This window comes from Mchenga conophoros, linkage group LG3 (assembly GCF_057382185.1).
Source record: "Mchenga conophoros isolate Kocher_MC1m ecotype Shallow Benthic linkage group LG3, M_conophoros_male_GT1.1, whole genome shotgun sequence".
NCBI lineage: Eukaryota > Metazoa > Chordata > Actinopteri > Cichliformes > Cichlidae > Mchenga > Mchenga conophoros.
In genome coordinates, this window is record NC_140528.1 from 5177579 (window position 1) to 5198330 (window position 20752).

General features: G+C 41.4%; 1 protein-coding gene across 1 annotated transcript in view; it reads right to left on the bottom strand.

Moving 5' to 3' along the window:
• Nucleotides 1–11555: 11555 nt before the first annotated feature.
• LOC146577062 (uncharacterized) overlaps nucleotides 11556–20752 on the bottom strand; it is a 107124-nt gene continuing 97927 nt past the window's right edge. Inside the window, exons 4-6 of the mRNA XM_085268180.1 lie at nucleotides 13403–13486; nucleotides 12891–13077; nucleotides 11556–11666 (exon numbers count right to left, since the gene is read on the bottom strand). Of these exons, the coding sequence (XP_085124306.1) occupies nucleotides 11611–11666; nucleotides 12891–13077; nucleotides 13403–13486 (327 nt within the window). The 3' untranslated portion in view covers nucleotides 11556–11610. The remainder of the gene's footprint in view (nucleotides 11667–12890; nucleotides 13078–13402; nucleotides 13487–20752) is intronic.

Genomic DNA, 20752 nt, shown 5'->3' on the forward strand with positions numbered 1-20752 from the left:
GCGAACCATCGATTCATTAATCTTAAATTCTCTCGCCGCTGCTCGATTTCCATGTTCCTCCGCGTAGCTGATGGCCTTCAGTTTAAACTGTGCTTCGTAAGCGTGTCTCTTTGCCATTTTCAGGGTTGTTAAAACAACGGTGTCCTGCATAACGCACATACCTGTTCTTTTATACAGGTATGTGCAATAAAGTCAACGCACACACTTCACCCTTTAGCGTTCTCATGGTGTTCTCTACTACGTCCTCCTTACAATACAAAGGGCGCACTGCGCTATAGGACGCGCCGTACTTTTTGAAGAAAATCTAAGACTTTTAAGTGCGCCTTATGGTCGTGAAAATACGGTAAATAGCAGAATGCAATATATTTCACAATAATGAGCTTTTTTTCAAAATGTGTTCAATTATTTCACAATATCATTCTCACATTACATATCTGTGTCTTATTTATTCACATAGTTATTTATTTCATCATGACTTATTTATTTATTTAATTTTGAACACTTTGGAGTTCCATATGGTTGTAGTGGGCTTGTAATGTAAATGTGGTCTGATTAAATGTGACATTAATGCTGACGCTGCATAAACCTGATAAAACAGTTCTATTAGTGGGTCTGTGTGATCAGCATCAGTGGGTGAAGGTGTTTCCTTGACTAGTAGAACGTCATGTTGGTGTTTAACAACACATGAGCCAACATCAGACTCCGAGCGCTACGATGCTAAAGATCAGAAGATCCAGTGTGACATCATCGTTACCTGGCAACAGCAGCCCTCATCTGACTTTATTGGAGGATATTTACACCAGCAACACGGTTTAGTTTGATATGACGGATCAACAACATGCGCTGTGATATCCAGTTCATCTGTAATAGATACAGGATCTAATCAGTGAGCAGATATTTGATCAGCTTATTTATAATTATACTAGAAACAAATACAACTGTGTTGGTGATTCATGCAAACTTGCATATCAGCCTTTGAAGGTTTTGTAGTATTGAGAACAAAGAGGTTGTGTTAGGGCTGAAAAGCCCGACTTGTTCTCCTCTGCAGGTCATCAAATGCACCAAAGAAGTTTGTATTTGCACAATCCTGTATATGTTTGATGGCTTTATTATTCTCTGTTCAAAGACAGTAAATATGGAAAATGTCTCATGTAGTATCAGCTTCATTTAAAATGACTGCAAACATTTAGAGAACATGTGCTGCTGTTTGTCCTACATTTCAACACTGAATGAACCCTGAAAACATGATGGCAGCTGGCAGGTTGGAGTTCACATGAAATATCGGCTGTATGAAGACTGGAAATATAGATGATAAAAACATGCAGCCAAACATTTGTGGACATGAATAAACTATCTGATCCAAAAAGCAGGAAGTGACACAGCTAGAAAGTGTGTAACAGCTGAAGTCAAATGTGATGCAGAGTTGAATCTGCACTTGGATCCATCTATGAAAGGTCCACATGTAGGGATCACATGAGTCCTGATGTTTGTCAGTCCAGCTTGATAACTCCATCTACTGTGGCTACATATACTGGGCTGGTAGCTCCACAGTGTTGGAAAGAAACTATTAAATGTGCAAAGTTTAAAATCAGAGGCTCTTCTAACACAGGAGCCATGTTGAGTTTAGATCACAGCCGACCACCGGCAGTCTGAAATGGAATGAAGCCCATTGACAGCCAGCAGGTCTAAACAGGAACGCACCCATTTGTATGTGTGGCAATGATGTGGCTGCAGCTGACACAGGATTGGTTCAAACTAAACATCAGACACATTTCACAGAGTTCACAAATAAACTCACGTTTTTATTTTTGAAGATGATCATAAAGTAGAATTTATGGTCCAGTAGAAACAGCAGGAGGTTTGAGCCCTTCTGATGGCAAGGCAAGGCAAGTTTATTTGTATAGCACAATTCAACAACAAGGTGATTCAAAGTGCTTTACAGAGACATTAGAAACAAAAACAAATAAAAAGCATGATTTAAAATTGATTAAAACAAGCAAACAAACTAACTAATTAACAAACAAACAAACAAAACAGTATATAAAATCAAAACAGATCAGAACAGTAGATAAAATCAGTAGTTAAATGTAAGTTTTGAAATTTAAGCTTAAAAGTGTGGATTTGGTGCTTTATTCAAATGCAGCTGAGAACAGGTGAGTCTTCAACCTGGATTTAAATAAACTTAGTGTTTCAGCTTATCTGAGGCTTTCTGGGAGTTTGTTCCAGATATAAGGAGCATAAAAGCTGAATGCAGCTTCTCCGTGTCTGGTTCTGACTCTGGGAACTGATAAAAGACCGGATCCAGATGACCTGAGGGATCTGGAAGGTTCATACTGGGTCAGGAGGTCACTGATGTATTTTGGTCCTAAACCATTCAGAGCTTTATAGACCAGCATCAGAACTTTAAAGTCTATCCTCTGATGGACAGGCAGCCAGTGTAAAGACCTCAGAGCTGGACTGATGTGGTCCACTTTTTTGGTCTTAGTGAGGACTCGAGCAGCAGAGTTCTGAATGAGCTGTAGTTGTCTGACTGATGTTTTAGGTAGACCTGTAAAGATGCTGTTACAGTAGTCAAGCCTACTAAAGATGAATGCATGGACTAGTTTTTCCAGGTCCTGTTGAGACATCAGATCTTTTATCCTTGAAATATTCTTGAGGCGATAGTAAGCTGATTTTGTTATTGTCTTAATGTGTTTTTCTAAGTTTAGGTCTGCATCCATCACTACACCCACATTTCTCGCCTGGTTTGTGGTTTTTAGATGTATAGATTGAAGTTCTCTGGTGACCTGTAATCGTTTTTCTTTGGCGCCAAAGACTATTACCTCAGTTTTGTTTTTGTTTAGCTGGAGAAAATTGTACGGGGCCTTGGTCTCCTGGTGACATTGTGATATATATTTGTGTGTCATCTGCATAGCTATGACAGTTTATTTTGTTGTTCTTTATAATCTGTGCCAGTGGGAGCATGTAAATGTTAAACAGAAAGGGTCCCAAGATGGAACCTTGGGGAACTCCACATGTGATACTTGTCTGCTCAGATGTGAAGTTACCTGTTGATACAAAGTATTTCCTGTTTTCTAAGTATGTTTTGAACCAGTTTAGTACAGTTCCTGAAAGACCTGTCCAGTTCTCCAGTCGTTTGAGTAATATGTTGTGGTCAACTGTATCAAATGCTGCACTGAGATCCAGTAAAACTAAAACTGACATTTTTCCACTGTCTGTATTCAGACATATGTCATTAAACAGCAGAAACAGGATTTGGAGGAAGATGTTAATAGATTAGAAAGAATTGTACACTGTGAATCAATGCAAGTCTTTCTATATAGACAGATCTGTAATAATCCCTCAGGTAGGTTCCTCTGGGACAGTCACAGATAGAGACACCAATTCTGACATCCTTTGAAAGCCTGACTTTGAATTGTCATCACTCGTCATGCACACAGATGTTAATTCTACATATTCCTGGTACTGAACTCTAAATCAATATGAAGAAAATGCTCCTGCTAATCTGCATCTATGTTGATATCAAATCCTTTTCCAGCACATGGATAAATCTCTATAAATCTTTCAGTCTGATCAGAATGGGCACAGTGTTGTTATTGCAGCTCCCTGATGTTTGAAAAGCTAAATGTCCATTTTAAAGTGCTCGTGTGTAGGATTGTGTTTCCTTCCTTTGTGCAGTTCTTACAGTAAACATGTTTGAATGTTTCCTGTTCATGTCATGACAAGTCATGTCAAGCATGATGAAGAGATTGATTAGTCAGTCACAGTGTAAAGAGTCCTCCTGCCTGCATCGCTCGCCAGTATAAACAGACCTTTGCTCCTGGAAAACAAATATATCAAAGTCATGTTGTCCAAGAAATGCATTTTATCTCACCAGTGAATCAAAGAAAGTCTGTATACTTTCTGAGAGTGAGAGGTGAACGTCAGACAGTTCTTAGAAAATGTAGTTTCTCTTTAAGCTTTTAACGTCTCTTTTACCCCCATTTGTCTAAAAACTACTTGACAGCCCTTCATGTCAGAGGTTTATTATCTGTGCAGGATGGAGCGCATGGTCTCAGTCAGGCTGGACACGATCACTCCTACAGGAAGTAAATTACTGTGATTTTATTTCACCTGTGAAATGATGAAAAACAGCAGAATAGCTCACGCTAACAAACGGGTGTTGAAATGTTTCATTTTCTGCTGTTTCACAGGTCAAAAAGGGCGTCGAAGCAAACTGAAGCTGAGCTGCTGCTGCTGTTGTAGTGCAGCATCTGCTGTGTGCTTCATCAGAGAACCTTCTGTACACAGCAGACAGAGGCTGCTGCCACTGAAGTCCATCTGCTAGAGAGCTTTAAACACTGGTTATTGAAGTGGCTTTGATGATACTGATACACAGTCTTTGCTGCTGTCACAGGACAGGGATCCACCAGGGAGTAGTTGTCAGGATAAAGAGCCTTCGCTTCTCTAAATATAAACTGGATACTTGTAGGAAACTTTGGGAAGCAGCATTTTTCCTCATATCGTCTAAACTGAAGTTAGCTCAGGTGCTTCTTCCATACTTGCTCTGCAGAAAGCCAAAGAGTTTGGAGCTCTGCAAACATTTGCAGCACAGCTGGATGTTTGTAACTTTGGTCACCTCTGTATCATCCCTCAGATTCTTTCTGCACAGCTTTGAAACCATGACAGCACGAGTGATGCTGAGGAGACGTCCAGTTTAAACAGACCTTTATTCCTGGAACACAAACACATGAAGTGATGCTGCTAAAGAAGAACATTTAATCGCACTAATGAATCAAGCATCTGTTTGTCTGTCAGTCTGTCAACAGTTCCTCTGATCGACTTCAGACTTGGTGGGTATTTTGTTTTTGCAGCGGTCAAAGTCGATCAGCGTGTTGCTTTGTCTGCTGTAAATCTGCCTGTACAAAGGGAAACATGCATGTTTTAGATGCAAACTCACAACATGGCTGCATTTTTGTGATTATGTGTATTTTATATTGATTTATTCTATTATGTTTTGTATATGAATCTTTACAAGTGTGTCGATACAAAGGCTTGATTAAAACAAAGGTCTCAGCTGTGCTGTTAGGGATGCTCTCATATTTGTTTCAAATGTAATAAATCAAAGGATTTCAGGCTTTTCATCCTTTTTATTTGTTTGGTTCTAACAGCAGGTGGATAAAAACATGCAGGTGATGAATATAATTGTGTGATATTATGAGCATTGTGAATAAAGAAAGAGCAGAGATAGTAAAAAGGAAACAGGTGATGGACGTGAGATTTTCAGAACAAAAGCTCCTCAGTGAGACGATCACCTGGACACAAGGTCAGGCAGCTGGGACTCATCTAGAGAGCAAAATGGAAAAGTGATCTGTGCAGAACATCACTGCTGATTGCAGTTATTTACATCAGACTTCTTCTCTGAGATAAGAGCAGCATTTGTGGGAAAGATGACAGTATTTCCAGGCTGGATGCTGTTTGCAGGGAGAACTGAATGAAAGTCTCCTGCACCTCAGCGCTGAGGTCCACACCTGTGAACACAGATGAGGTCAATCTGCTGCAGCACGTAGAGCTTTATTGATCAGCAGGTTCAAAGGATTCAGCAGAGCGTAGAGTCAGAGCTAAACCTGGGAGTCACTCACGCAGTCCGGCTGGCGCATCTCCATCTGAACACCCCCGGTGTCGCGGCGCGGGCGTCTCAGATGGCCAACAGCCCTTGGTGGCACCTCCTCTCTCCACGCTGGTCCTCGGGGATTCCATCATCAGGAACGTGCGGATGAGGGGGGCGCTCACGCTGTCGTTCCCGGGAGCCACTGTTGTTGACATAGTGGACAGAATTCCCAACATTCTGGCATCCCACCCACAGGTTAACCGGCTCATCATCCACATCGGCACCAATGACATCCCCAAACAGCAATCTGAGCTGCTGAAGTTGGACTTCCTCCAACCCTTCAGCCTCCTTGGTCAGTTGCAGGTGAGTGCTTTTATCTCTGGGCCCACCCCCACCTGTGGCAGAGGGATAGGCCGTTTCAGCCGGCTGCTCAGCCTTAACACCTGGCTTTCCTCCGCCTGTGTCTCCCACGGCTTGGGTTTTATTAACAACTTTGATGCCTTCTGGGAGAGGAGGCATCTTTTTGGGGCAGACGGGCTCCACCTCAACGCCTGGGGACGCCGTTTGCTGTCCGCCAATTTGCCATTTGGCGTACAGCACTGCCGCACATCGCCCTGTCACTACCCCAAACTGACATTACCTGCTGATCCGTCTGCTACTGACTGATGTCCCCTTGGTCCCAGCTCCTATATTTGTTCCACTTTTAACAGTAATACACAAAACTCTGGACTAGGACCTCTCTCTCCCACAGTCAACACAATACCCGTCATAATCACAAACAGAGAGCAACAGAATTATCATAAATCCAGTAACTCCAAAAACAGTAATAACCTCCGGCCTCTTCAAAAATATCAACATCCATTCAACTCTATTGTCAAAAATCCACCAGTCTCAATCAGTATGGCACTTTTAAATGTCCGCTCTCTGTCGCACAAGTCTTTTATTATTAATGATTTAATTTTAGATAATAAACTTGACTGTTTATTTTTAACTGAAACATGGCTGGGTTCGGATGCACCAGTTGTTCTCACTGAGGCCTCCCCACCAAATTTTAATTTCTCTTTTTCTATTAGAAGTGGTGAGAGAGGTGGTGGGACTGCATCTTTGGCCAACAACACACTCACCACCAAACAAATTTTATTTGATCATTTTACCACTTTTGAATTCCATGCTATTGTTTTCAGCAGCCCTCCAGTTTTATCTGTCACAATTTATAGACCACCTAAAGACAGCGCTGCTTTTATCAAGGAATTCTCTGAATTTTTAACAAACATACACTCAAAATATAATATGATAATTTTAACCGGTGATTTTAACCTGCACATAGATAATCCTTCTGACCCTGCAGCAAAAGAATTCTTAAACATTCTTCACTGTTTGGATTTTACCCAGCACGTCACGCAGCCGACTCACAACAGAGGACACACTCTGGACCTGGTCATCACCCATGGGCTGTCCACCAGCGTGTCCTCTGTTGTTGACTTGGCTGTCTCTGACCACTACTGTGTGTTTTTTAACATCACCGGTTTTATTCAGCGGAAGACCTCAGTGCGAACTGTGAGGAGGCGCTATCTAACCTCTGAAGTGGCTGCAAATTTCACCAGGGTTTTAGTCAAATGCCCCCCTGTGATTTTACCTGCACCCTGCGATTAGATTTTTAGTTATTTCAACAGCAAACTGAAGAAAAGCCTTGACTCCGTTGCTCCACTCACCACCAAAAAGATTAACGTAAAACATGCATCACCCTGGAGAAACGAAGAAGTCAAAAAACTCAAAAGAAATTGCAGGGCAGCAGAAAGGAGATGGAGGAAAAATAAAAACACTATCAACCATCAAATATTTTGCGAGCAACTTAAAATGTACAATAATACATTAAGGAAGTCAAGAAATTCATACTTCGCCAAAATAATCAGTAATAACAAAAATAATCCCAAGGTCCTCTTTTCCACCATAGATCATTTATTTAACCCTGATTTTAAAAGCTCCCAAAGAACCCCCACAGACTCACTCTGTGAGCAGTTTGCAGACCACTTCAGGGGAAAGATCAGCGCCATCAGATCTGATATTTTATCTAATCGTGATATGATTTTAAACACATCTGAGGGCTCGATTGTACCTGAGGAGACACTGGACAGCTTTGTCCTGGTTAATGCTGAGAACCTGCAGAAAGTTTGCTCCACAGTGAGACCCACCACATGTCTTTTAGATCCAATCCCTTCTTCACTCTTTAAAACACTTTATGGATTTTTTGAAGCTGAGCTTTTATGCATGATGAATTGCTCTCTTCAGTTGGGTGTCTTCCCTGCTGCCTTTAAAACGGCGGTGGTGAGGCCCCTTCTGAAGAAGAGCAATTTGGATTGTAATGATTTTAATAACTACAGACCTGTATCCAACTCACCATTTTTAAGTAAAGTCTTAGAAAAACTTGTTTTTACTCAGATTACTGATTTTCTGAATGATAGACAGATCCTGGAGATATTCCAGTCTGGTTTTAGGGTGAACCACAGCACAGAGACGGCTCTCCTAAAGGTTTAAAGGTAATAACCTAAAGGTAATAACTATTGCATTTATTAAACTGATTTGCATTAGACTGCTGATTTATTGTGAATGAATGATATTGTTTTATGATGCATTATACTGCTGAGTTATAAGAAATACTGTTCACAGAAAGTCATCGCCTTATTTGTCTGATTAGAAGAGAACAGCCTAACTAAGCCTAACAGGGGACAGGTACTTCTGCCCAACCTGGCAGCCACAAAGTGAACTCATTTAGGTAAAGATAACCACATGCACCTAACCAGCCTGCACCAGCCTGACATTTCTTCCTCCTAAGTAAAAACCAATGGATGGATTGAACTTAGAGTCTCAGCTCAGTTTTCTATTTTGACCACCTGCACCCCAAGATACTCTTTTAAAAAGTGTTGTTTTCAGATCCCTTTGAAGTTCATAAAGGGCCTGTTCATTTTCATTCAGATGTTTTATTACATAAATGTTACTGTTTTCTTTTGATTTATGCTCCCACTACACTGCACCTCTACAAACAACAATGCCACGGACTGTCAGCTGCTTTTACATGCTGTGAACATGAGTAGGTTTGATCAGAGTTTCAATTATCAAAGAAAAGACAAACTGAGCAAAAAGAAGGAAAAAAAGACCAACTTCTTCCCAACTGACAAGAAAAATACTCGTCATGTTTTCATAATAAAGGATCAGGCTCCCCATTTATGACAGCTTGGACCAATAATGTATGTTACACTGATGCTACTGTAGAGACAGGGTCAACATCTCTATTTAAATATAATTAATATACAAAACACAATAAAAGTTATACATGAATTATTCATTATTTTTACTATTGATAAAATTCATGTATACTAATCAAAGTTATACATGAGTAACGACATTATTAATGATTAATAATAATAATTCTAATGCCAACATGATGACTGTTCATAGCTCCTGCTTTGAAATACTGAACTTAAACATTGACCTGATGAAAGATCACAATTCACAGTGGCCCACTGTCAGAATCATTCTGAATATAAACTCATCGAGTTAATCTGAACCTTTCTCAAATGTGCTGTGAATAAATGCTGCTGCAAGCCACTGTGGGAAAGCTGTGTTATTATCATGGAAACATCTGTGACACATCCACAGAGGACGAGGACACAAAGGGACGACACGCAGAGGCTGTGTTAAAGTCAAAAATCCAAATCTTTAGTCCTAAACAGGCAGTGGTTACAAACAGGAAGATGAGCAGTCCATTAAACAGTCTACAGGGTCAAACATACAGAGAATTCAAACAGCTATTAAAAACAAATAACTGGACACTGAAAAACTTCAGTGATGTGTGAGGCACCAAAGGGAAGCAGCTGAGTATATTCAATGAATTCTCTTCAAATACAAAGACAGAAACTCCTACAGGCAGCATGCAAACTGAGCAGGATACACAAAGATCAGAGATTACAAAAGAAATCAGAAAAGGATTTCAAACTTACTGAGAGCAAGGCCTCTGTTACAAATCTGTCTAATAGAAAAACATGCTGTACAGATACAATACGCTCAGTGTTCATGGTCATTTAAAAACTGGCTCTACCTGAACCACTTCAATATTTTATGAAGTCACTGAGTTGACCATTTCTACAGTTTGTTTCCTTCATTGCAGTTAGAGTGCGGCTGGTAAGGATGAAAACACACACAGAGCGTAAATTGTCTTTGTTAGTAACAAACGTCAGCAAAGAAAAGACAAAACACACAAACACTCTCATGATATTCATGAATCATTAGAAAGCATCCAAACATTCTGCTCGTGGACTTTTACAGTCTTATTTGCACTCGCTCATCTTCATAATCATCCTGATCAATACATGACAGGGGAGGCTTTGAGGTAGGCGGGGCTCTCTGCTGATGTCAGCATGAAAGGCAGGACCAGCGTCTGCCACATGTTGGTGAAACATCACAGTACACTGGCGTGGTTTCCTTTCCAGATGTTGGACGTTTGACACTTCAACGTTGAGGCCAACAAGAAGACACAGTTTTGGGTCGGGTTGCTGCAGGGTTTCTAACTGAGCAAAAGCAGAAGCACACAGACCAACAGGGATCAGATGCTGAGTGTTAGAGGAACATCTGTGCTGATCACTGAATGCTGCTGTGGTCTCTTGTTGAAGTTGGCTGGTGGGACAGTCTAATAGTGATATCCTGCCCATCGGAGGAACACTTTTAAAAACACATGCAATACTTTGTTTGTATTACAGTCACAGTTTATGTTATTTTTGTCCTTTAAAAGTGTTGCTGTACTATAAAGTCCTATAATTTGAGGCTAAAATGGCTCAGAGAGTCTCTCTCTCAGAGGATCTCCTTTGAAAGTGGAGACGGCTTTATCCGCTGATCCACATCACTTTACCTGGATGTTTTCTTTGAAGCTGGATGAAGACTCCTCTCCCTCACTCCTGCTGCAGCTGTGTGGTCCAGTTGGCCTCTGAGGTCACAGTCAACATCTGTAGCAGAAGAGGGGAAATAAAAGTCCAGGTTACCAAAACTGGGAGCTTTTCCAAAATAGAGCGTAACTGGACTTTTTCAGCCTTACAGGCAGATAGTCGTCTGAAGCTGCAGCTTTTTCTTTTTAGCTTTTTCCAATCTCTGCTCTCGGCTTTCTTTGAGAACATGTCTGCTTTCTTGGCATGGGTCTGTCTGCTGTTGGTGAAGAGACTAAATCCACATACTCGCTACTAAGATCTCCTCAAGTAGTCTCAACCAGATTACAGTTTAAGAGTAAATGTCTCCTGAGAGTTTCACCTTGGGGAGATGCTGTCTTGCTAACATGCAATCATGAGCATTAATCTATGAGGTGAAAAAGTAATTTTAAAAGCTCCAGCCACAAGTTTTATTTCATCTGTGTTTTGGTCAGAGTCCCATCAGACCTCCAGAATGGTGTCAGAGTGTTTTCTATCCACGTGATGAGCACAGGCCTCAGGTCCAGACCTCCACGGGCACCATAGCCTCTTTGGAGCTAATAGGTGCAAGAAGGTTTTGTTGGGATAGGAACTGAAGAGGAAACTGACGAGGAAGGCAAGGATCTTCTTCAGCTCCTCCGAGCCGGGACCTCTTTGTGTAGGCCAGCATTGGCCAGGTAGCCCTCCAGCATCGCTGGATGGCCGACAGTGGAAAACCTAGAGGAGGAGGAGAGAAACAGCAGCTTGGAGCATGTCTTTATACTGTTTAGTTTTTAGAGCCACAGACTTTCTTTTAATGTCATTGTTCAGGATCTATGACTGATTATGTATTTATTGTATTCCTCCATGACTGTGTGACAGCAAGTGGAAAAAACCAGCTTCACCTTTGTTGATATGCTTGTAATTTTAATATTGATTAAATGGCCCATGAAATAATAGAAAGCTCATATATGAAAATGTATTTTAAGAAGTAAAATGTTAATCTGAGTACAAAGGAGTACACTCACCTTCTGGTAGATGGAGGTGTAGCGAGCGCTGGTGAACATCCAGGCCTCCTCGTAGAACTGATCACTGATTGGATCCAAAACATCGATGGAGGATCTGTGTAAGCGCTGAGGATCGTCCTGATGGACAGAACAGAAGGAGAGTGAGACAAGTGAAGATATACTAAACAACACTGTGACATGAACTGAGCCAAACACAGTTTGATTCACAGGTGATTGACACATTATTTGACCACGAGCAATCTTTTCTGGTTTGACGCAGTCTTTGTAGCCAGAAACCAGCTCTCTCCTCGGCTTCCTCCACTACACGCTTCCCCCACGCCAGTCTCCTCCGTCACTATAAAGGGGAGAGTCATGAGCTCCATCACCCTCACCTGTGCCATCCAACGTCCCGCCACCAGCCTCCACTGAAACAGGGTCCTTTGTATAATATCATCAAAAACAATATCCTGTAAATGCTAACCGTAGTGCTAAAATTCACAACATACATAAAGCAAGAAAAATAGTTTTTCTTTCAGGTGGTTTCAGAAAAACAGAAACATCAAACATCTCCAAGACTCTCTTTGAAAGAACTAAAAACCTTTGTTCTCATGGTCCAATCATGAGTGAACTCCCCGATGAAGCCTTGTGTGCTAAAACATGTCAGAGTTTTAAAGGTTAAACATGAGTTTCCAAAACGTTTTGCTGGAGAACAATGAACTATTTGACTGAGTTTCAATCATTTACAGACGAGCAAAACCAGGACAGAGAAAACAGGACAAAACTGACTCAGTAAAACAACAGAAAAGAAGATCCCATGTAGATCTGTATTATGTAGAAGTTCAGCCCAGCAACCAGTTCAGTTCAACACAAGTTTAAATGATTCTATCTGAACTCTGTGGAGCCTGATCTCAAGCTTTTTGAGTCTGACACAGAAACCAGAGGATCTTTCTGTGTCTTCAGATTCACTGTGATCCAGTGATGGGAGTGATTTCAGCCCTGAGTGATCGCGCTGATGTTTGCACAGAGCAGACAATGAGGTGAATGTTTGGGCACATTGGTAACAGTGAAACAGTTTATTAGTAACGTGGGATCGTTTGTGTGCAGAGTATGAACTGAGATTCCTGAAGCTCTTGTCACACTGGTCACAGCTGTAGTTTCCTTCCATGTGTGCACGTTCATGAATGTTACGACTACCTGATTGTGAGAAGCTTCTCTCACAGTGTCTGCACTTGTGTGGTTTCTCTCCTGTGTGGACTCGTTTGTGTGATTTAAGCTGACCTGCAGTGGTGAAGGATGACCCACACTGATCACAGAGGTGCTTTTTAACCCCACTGTGAATCAGTTCATGTCGTTTTAACTCACTTGATGTGGTGAAGCTTCTCCCACATTCTTTGCAGTATTTCCGTTGGTCTCCAGTGTGTCTACGTTGATGTACTTTTAGGGCAGCTTGCCGACTGAAAGTTTTTCCACAGAGGTCACAATGAAAGTCTTTCCCACCACCACAGTGATGACAGGGTTGAGAACTGGATCCATCTGTGTCGCTCTGCTTCTAAACAAAGACACAAAGACAGTGTAAGTCAGTCCTTCAACATTTGTATCCTGAACGTCGCCTGAAATAAAGAGCATCTCTGCAGACGTCCAACTACATTTGACTGTTTCAGTTAACACACTCAGTTTACTGGGCTGCAATAACTACAATACTACCACCATAATACTACAGTAATACTAAAATCATAACTGAAAGGAAAATCTGAATAATCACTCAGAGCTGCTTTTCCATGCAGTAGAATTGCTAACATGCTAACACAGTTTAATGAGCAGAGTTGTTCCAAACAGTCAGGCTAAAATGACAAGATAACAATATAAATACATACCTCACAGTAGCTGCACTTGTAGAGTCTCTTTCTGGTGTGGATCTGTTGGTGTCGTCTCAGGTGATGTGGAGATTTAAAAGTCTTCTCACACAGGTCACATTGATAAGGTCTCTCCTCAGTGTGGGTAAACATGTGTCGTTGTAAGTCTGCGTCTGTTGTAAAGTATTTGCCACACTGTTCACAGCAGTACACATCATGTCTGGTGTGAATGCGTAGGTGTTCATTTCGGTGCCCTCTCTGGCTGAAAGTTTTTCCACAGATGTCACAGCTGTATGGCTTAATTCCAGAGTGGGTAACTAGATGCCTCTGTAAGCTGCTACTGTGAGGAAAAGCTCTGCCACACTGATCACAGCTGTATGGCTTAATTCCAGAGTGGGTAACTAGATGACTCTGTAAGTGGCTACTTTGAGTAAAAGCTCTGCCACACTGATCACAGCTGTACGCTTTAACTCCACTGTGGATGAGTTGGTGTTTTTTTAGGGAAACCTTGAAGGAAAAAGACTTTCCACACAAGTCACAGCTGAACGGTCTCTCTCCAGTGTGGATGACCTGATGCTGTTTTAGTGAAGCCTTCAGAGTAAACTCCATCCCACACTCGTCACAGCTGTATGCCTTAATTCCAGAGTGGGTAACTAGATGACTCTGTAAGCTGCTACTTTGAGTAAAAGCTCTGCCACACTGATCACAGCTGTATGGCTTAATTCCAGAGTGGGTAACTAGATGCCTCTGTAAGCTGCTACTTTGAGTAAAAGCTCTGCCACACTGATCACAGCTGTATGGCTTAATTCCAGAGTGGGTAACTAGATGACTCTGTAAGTGGCTACTGCGAGTAAAAGCTCTGCCACACTGATCACAGCTGTATGGCTTAATTCCAGAGTGGGTAACTAGATGCCTCTGTAAGTTGTTACTGTGAGTAAAAGCTCTGCCACACTGATCACAGCTGTACGCTTTAACTCCACTGTGGATGAGTTGGTGTTTTTTTAGGGAATCCTTCATGGAAAAAGACTTTCCACACAAGTCACAGCTGAACGGTCTCTCTCCAGTGTGGATGACCTGATGCTGTTTTAGTGAAGCCTTCAGAGTAAACTCCATCCCACACTCGTCACAGCTGTATGCCTTAATTCCAGAGTGGGTAACTAGATGACTCTGTAAGTGGCTACTTTGAGTAAAAGCTCTGCCACACTGATCACAGCTGTACGCTTTAACTCCACTGTGGATGAGTTGGTGTGTTTTTAGGGAACCCTTCAAGGAAAAAGACTTTCCACACAAGTCACAGCTGAACGGTCTCTCTCCAGTGTGGATGACCTGATGCTGTTTTAGTTTAGCCCTCACAGTAAAACCCTTCCCACACTCGTCACAGGTGTGTTTTTTCTCTCCCTTTCTTCTGTGAGGTTTGTCGGCCTCCTGAGAGCGCTGACTTCTGGCTCCATGTTGGTCCTGCAGTGACAGAGATACAAACAGAGGCAGTGAGTGAAATGCAGTCGTGGAACAAACTCAACCTTCAAACTCCATTAACACTAGTTTTAAACCTGAAGGTGGAGCGTGGCGCCAAACACCTTAAAGGTCTCTTATCCCCACCTGCTGGTAGTTCTAACACATTACATCCAACCTGCTGTTAAAGATAATTCATGACTGTTCAAACACTAAAATCATGCACACACACACACACACACACACACACACACACACACACACACACACACACACTTTTATAATTTAGATTATTTTGTTGTTTCCTATTACATATTTCTATAATTTGTATAGATTTATACAGAATTATTCAGTGATAATAAATCCTATGTTTGTTTGTTTGTTGTTTGTTTATTCTAAAGGAACCCCGTTAGCTTCCACAACAGATGTTGCTCGTCTTCCGTCAACAGTGTTGGGGAGTAACGGAATACATGTACCGCCGTTACGTATTTAAAATACAAAATATGAGTAACTGTATTCCATTACAGTTACCGATTAAAAAGGTGGTATTCAGAATACAGTTACATGGTTGAAATAAATTGATTACACTGCAGTACTTTCCTGTTTCATTTTGTCGCGGGTCAGGACTGTTTGGGTTTTGTTTGACAGCTGTTGTTCCAGGCGGCAGCGTTACGGTTGCCATGGTTACAGGGCAACGCTCTCTCTCTTTGCGACTGTGTGTTTCCTGGGTGAGAGAGCGCCTTTTCGTTGTTGTTGTTGTTGTGCTAAGCTAAAAGGCAGAATGCTACAAGCATAGCTCTAAAGAATGTAGCATCATGGGCAGTGTAGTCCGTGTTGCAGGGAGAATGGACTGCCATACACGTTATGGGTCTGTGAGCGAGGAGGGAGAAAAAGGGGAGTGGAAAGGTACGAGTTGTCATTGAGGAAAAACGGGAGCTGGAGGCATGTAAATATAATAATAACCACTGCAGCCAAGAAGAGTGCCTGACGAGCCCAGCTGTAAGTAAGCTATTAAGACTCGACTGTAAACCGTGTTCGTGTTTTCCTCCGAAACAATAAGTTCTGTTGGAGCAGCCTTTCAACGCCTCTCTCTGTCTCTCGCAAGAAAAGTTGACCCACACAACAAAGTAAAGCTATTTTTCGGCTACGAGCCGACAGGGACCCCGCCGTATTAGTCAGAGGTCCCTTTACTACAGTTCGGAGTCGCGGACCTTCAGTAATAGTAATAAATCACACAGCAATAGCACATTCACGTTGTTGTAAAAAGCATGATAATATATTAAGTAATCCAAAGTATTCAGAATACGTTACTGTCATTGAGTAACGTAACGGAATACATTTTGGGGCATGTAATCTGTATTCTGTAATGGAATACATTTTAAAAGTAACCTTCCCAACACTGTCCGTCAAATACTCACATAAAATATTACACAATAAAGTGGATTCAAGATATCCACATAATTTCACTCTTACATCCACAGTGAGGTTTCACAATTGTTCAAATATAAGCAATCAATAATAATAATAATAATATCAATAACATTGAGGCACATTACACAAATTTCAAAAACAAATCGTGTCTTACAATATTTACAACAACTAAAAGCTCTGTAAATCGGCTTTTAAGTGTTCATTGAAGTTTTGAATAATTCTCTAATTTTTTAAGGCAACTTATTCCACTTAAAAGTTGCTCTAAATGTAACAGTTTTACAAAACGTTACTTTTAACTCGAGCATTTACTAAATTGCAGCTTGTTGAAAACTGTGTAATATGATGATGTATTTCATCTGGATACTGCAGCTGAGCAGAATAAATGTGGTGTGTTTAACAGAATTGCTTTTTTTAGAACTACAAGTAAGCCATAGAATATTTTAGCCTGTACAGGAAGCCAAGAAAGGTTATTATGCATTTGATCAATATTAGTATAGTATGAACATCTTCACACTAATCTGGACGCCTTATTCTGGACTAACTGAAGTCTGTTAAGATCTGTCTTATTAGCTGCTGACCAAATGATTGAACAATACTCCAGATGAGACATTACTAGTGCATTAATGACATCTTTCATAATGAAGAAGTGATACACAAAGAGCATTTCATAGCCATAGCTATGCCTTGTCGGCAGAGTTATGTGACATTAGTGATGTTTGTACTTTCAGCGTTAACTTGGTTTTAAAGCCTTTAAAATATACGCCGTTCAATAGTCGACCTTAATCTGACAGAGAATGTGATGATTTTGTGGATAATTAAAGTCAGTCATATATCCACAAACACAACAAGCTGAAAGTCAGTGATGCTGCTCGGTTTGCAGTCCTGAACATCACGGCACAAGCAGGATCCACTGCACTGTTAATGTTAGCTGTGTTATATTGCTGCCTCTGTTCGGCGCACTTTAACGTGTGTTTGAACGAGCTGACGGTTCACTCGTTAAGCTGAAAGAAAGATGCTTTAATCACAGCAGTCACACATGTGTCCACTGCACCATCTGGAACTCTTCTTGTTTACACTCGTAATAACACAAACACTAAATCCTGCTTCTCTGTGCTGTTGTGTAGCAGTGTGTACACCTGAGACTGTCACCTGTCTGTCTGTCCTGCACTCTCTCTCTGTTTCTTTCTCTCTGATTGTGGAATAAAAGTATGAACATGTGTTTATAAGTTACACTTGTGTGATAAGCTGCAGGATTCAAACACATTTGATTTCCATGTGTGACGACTGCAAGTGTCCAGAGTGAGGACAGACTGAGGGACCCACTGCTGCACATCATCTGTGAGGCTTTGCACCCCTGATGATCCACCAGGACAAACTCAGCAGTGTGTGAGGAAGAGGAGGAGGAAGAGCCAGCAGCAGCTGACAGATGGAGAGAATAGACAGACTGTTCCCTGTTTGTGAAGGACTGCTAGGAAAGTTTAACATAACTGTCTGTGCTGAATCAGTCTTATTAGGTAATGTTCAAATAATGTGATCATCCCAGTGTTTTCAGTGTGGGAGAAAGTACTCAGGGCCTTCAAGTTACACACTATGAAAGGCAGCAACAAGTTTAATGTTCAGAAACCTAAAGTCTGTATCAGCAGCAGAATGGAGCTAAAAATAAATGTTGGTTTCAGTTCTATGAAGCTTTGAGTATTTTGGATCAGTAGCTGCTGTGTTTGTTGCATCATATTGCTGTAACTGTTTATATGCTTTATATATTCTGAGCTAAGTTGATCTATAGTGTTACATCATATTCTATAAGGATGTTATGTGTTTGTAGACTTTCTGCCCAGTTTGACCCATTTAGCAGACGTCAGCCTGTTTAAGACTCTGATATCTATTCTGTGTGACTTAAACCAGGTATGACATGGTCTGATTTTCTCACCCAATAAAGGAATATTTCATATATCAGTCTACTCTTCATTCTATCAGACACAGTTATCACATGTTACGTTTCGGTGTTGTCAGTGTGTTGTTTTTGGCGTGACTGTTATGTGTTTCCTGCTTTACTTTGAAAGTCTGTGTTATCTTAGGGTGTTCAGTTTACTTTTCCTTGTCTTGTCAGGTCTAATTTGCCCCAGCTGTGTTTCCCTCCTGTGGTCCATCCCCTGATTGCTCCTTCTATGTATTTAAGCCTTGTGTTTCAGTGTGTCATGGTCGCGATCTCCCCCGTGTTGTAAATAGTTTGGTGTTTTGTTGTAAATAAATAGTTTGTTGTAAATAGATTTGTCGATACTTTCGTTTCGGGATTTTGGTGGTGAGCTTTAGTGGGTTTTTTTTGTGTGTGTGTGTTTTTTTTTCTTTATTTTTACTTTTTTCGTGTTGCACTCCGGTTGCCTAGGCCGGGGTGTAACATATGGGGGCTCGTCCGGGATTGCCTTCGCTGGGGGGTCCGGGGACCGCCCCAGCCTTTGTCGTCGCTGGAGGGTCCGTGGGACCGCTCCAGCCTTCATCCGCCTTCGCTGGAGGGTCCGTGGGACCGCTCAAGCCTTCGTCGTCTGCTGGAGGGTCAGTGGGACCGCTCCAGCCTTCATCGGCTTCGTCTGTCTGGATCAAACTTTTCACTTGGTGTTAAATGTTTGATTTTTGGGTGGGGGGAACTGTTACGTTTCGGTGTTGTCAGTGTGTTGTTTTTGGCGTGACTGTTATGCGTTTCCTGCTTTACTTTGAAAGTCTGTGTTATCTTAGTGTGTTCAGTTTACTTTTCCTTGTCTCGTCAGGTCTAATTTGCCCCAGCTGTGTTTCCCTCCTGTGGTCCATCCCCTGATTGCTCCTTCTATGTATTTAAGCCTTGTGTTTCAGTGTGTCATGGTCGCGATCTCCCCCGTGTTGTAAATAGTTTGGTGTTTTGTTGTAAATAAATAGTTTGTTGTAAATAGATTTGTCGATACTTTCATTTCGGGATTTTGGTGGTGAGCTTTAGTGGGGTTTTTTTGTGTGTTTTTTTTTTTTCTTTATTTTTACTTTTTTCGTGTTGCACTCCGGTTGCCTAGGCCGGGGTGTAACATCACAGCTCGTACATTTGCTTTTTACACATGTATGTAAGCACTGAGCCAAATTTAGTAATGCCAACAATATTATAATAACTATAATATTGAACATATTATATTTACATTACCACAGTGAGATGACTTTAGTCTCATGAACAACATCAGCTAATTGTTATTTACAGCTAATCTTAAACGACTGTTCAGCACAGAAATGAAGCCCAACAATCATGTTTCACAGTCCTGTGGTCTCAGCCTCAGATACTCATCAAATCACACAGAGCTCATGTAGAAACAAATGAACTAAATATGTTCTCCTTCATTTCTGTCAAACAAAGCTGTATGAAACGTTTCCAGCTGTTAGTATCATGGTTGCTAGGCAACCTGGGCAGCGCGACGGAGGCTAGACGTCCCATTTCACGAGCCTACGAGCCTCGCACTTCGGCCTTAGCGGTCTTTGAGTACGCGGCCCTTGAGGACTTTAAAGCTGCAGAACCTGAATCGGGATACAGCCATGATGATCTCCAGCCTCGTGCTCGCCAACATTCTCACCTGAGTTAAGAAGACGATCACTGAAATGGTCTCAGCAGGTCCTTTGATGACAGCAATGAAATGCAGTGGTAAGGCTTTTTGGGGATTAAGTTCGTTTTCATGGCAAAGAAGGACGATGCAGTTCATCTGATCACTCCTCATAACATTCTGGAGTGCAGGCAAAATGCTATTATAAAAACTTAAGCAGCAACTTCTCCAGGTTCCAATATTTATGCAATTCTCAAACCTTTTGGCCACGACTGTATAACCTCTTCTGAAGTTTAGTGGATATTATACATGGTTATGCTCAGGATGTGTCGGCCAGTTTCCACTGGAAACGCCTTTTGGTTAAACTGTCAGCGAGGAATTTGCATTTGCACTGTTACATTTTTATATAACTTTAATGCACATAAACAACAGCTGCTTGTTTCAGTGAAAATACATTGATGGGTTTTTAATAAAGTTGTGCAGCTGTAAAGTATTTTGTCTGGTGTCAATTCTATCGTCAGCTACATCGTTATGGCAAATGTTCAAATGTATATGGTGATAAATATCTTTGGTCATATGGTCCTGCTCTGTCTGTCACCTTCTGTGTTGAGCTCATTGTTTCCTCTGTAGTGGCTGAGCTGAGTCCAAGTAGCTGAAAATGTTCCTCTGCTGCTCCGTCAGACTCTCCTCCTCCTGCTGATCAGCTGGGACACAAAACAGATCTTTGTTAGGCTCCACACTGCACTGAAGAGTCAAAGTGTCTCATATGTTCATCTGACAAGTAAAAGAACACATTTTTGTTTCCCGAGGTGGGCAACTTGTTGGAAACAAACACAAAAGGTTTGAGCACTGATACCTGCCATTGCTGCCATTGAAAGATGCAACGCCAGCAATGTGGATTGTCAAGACTCAAACCAATCATCAAGCAAAGACAACAGGG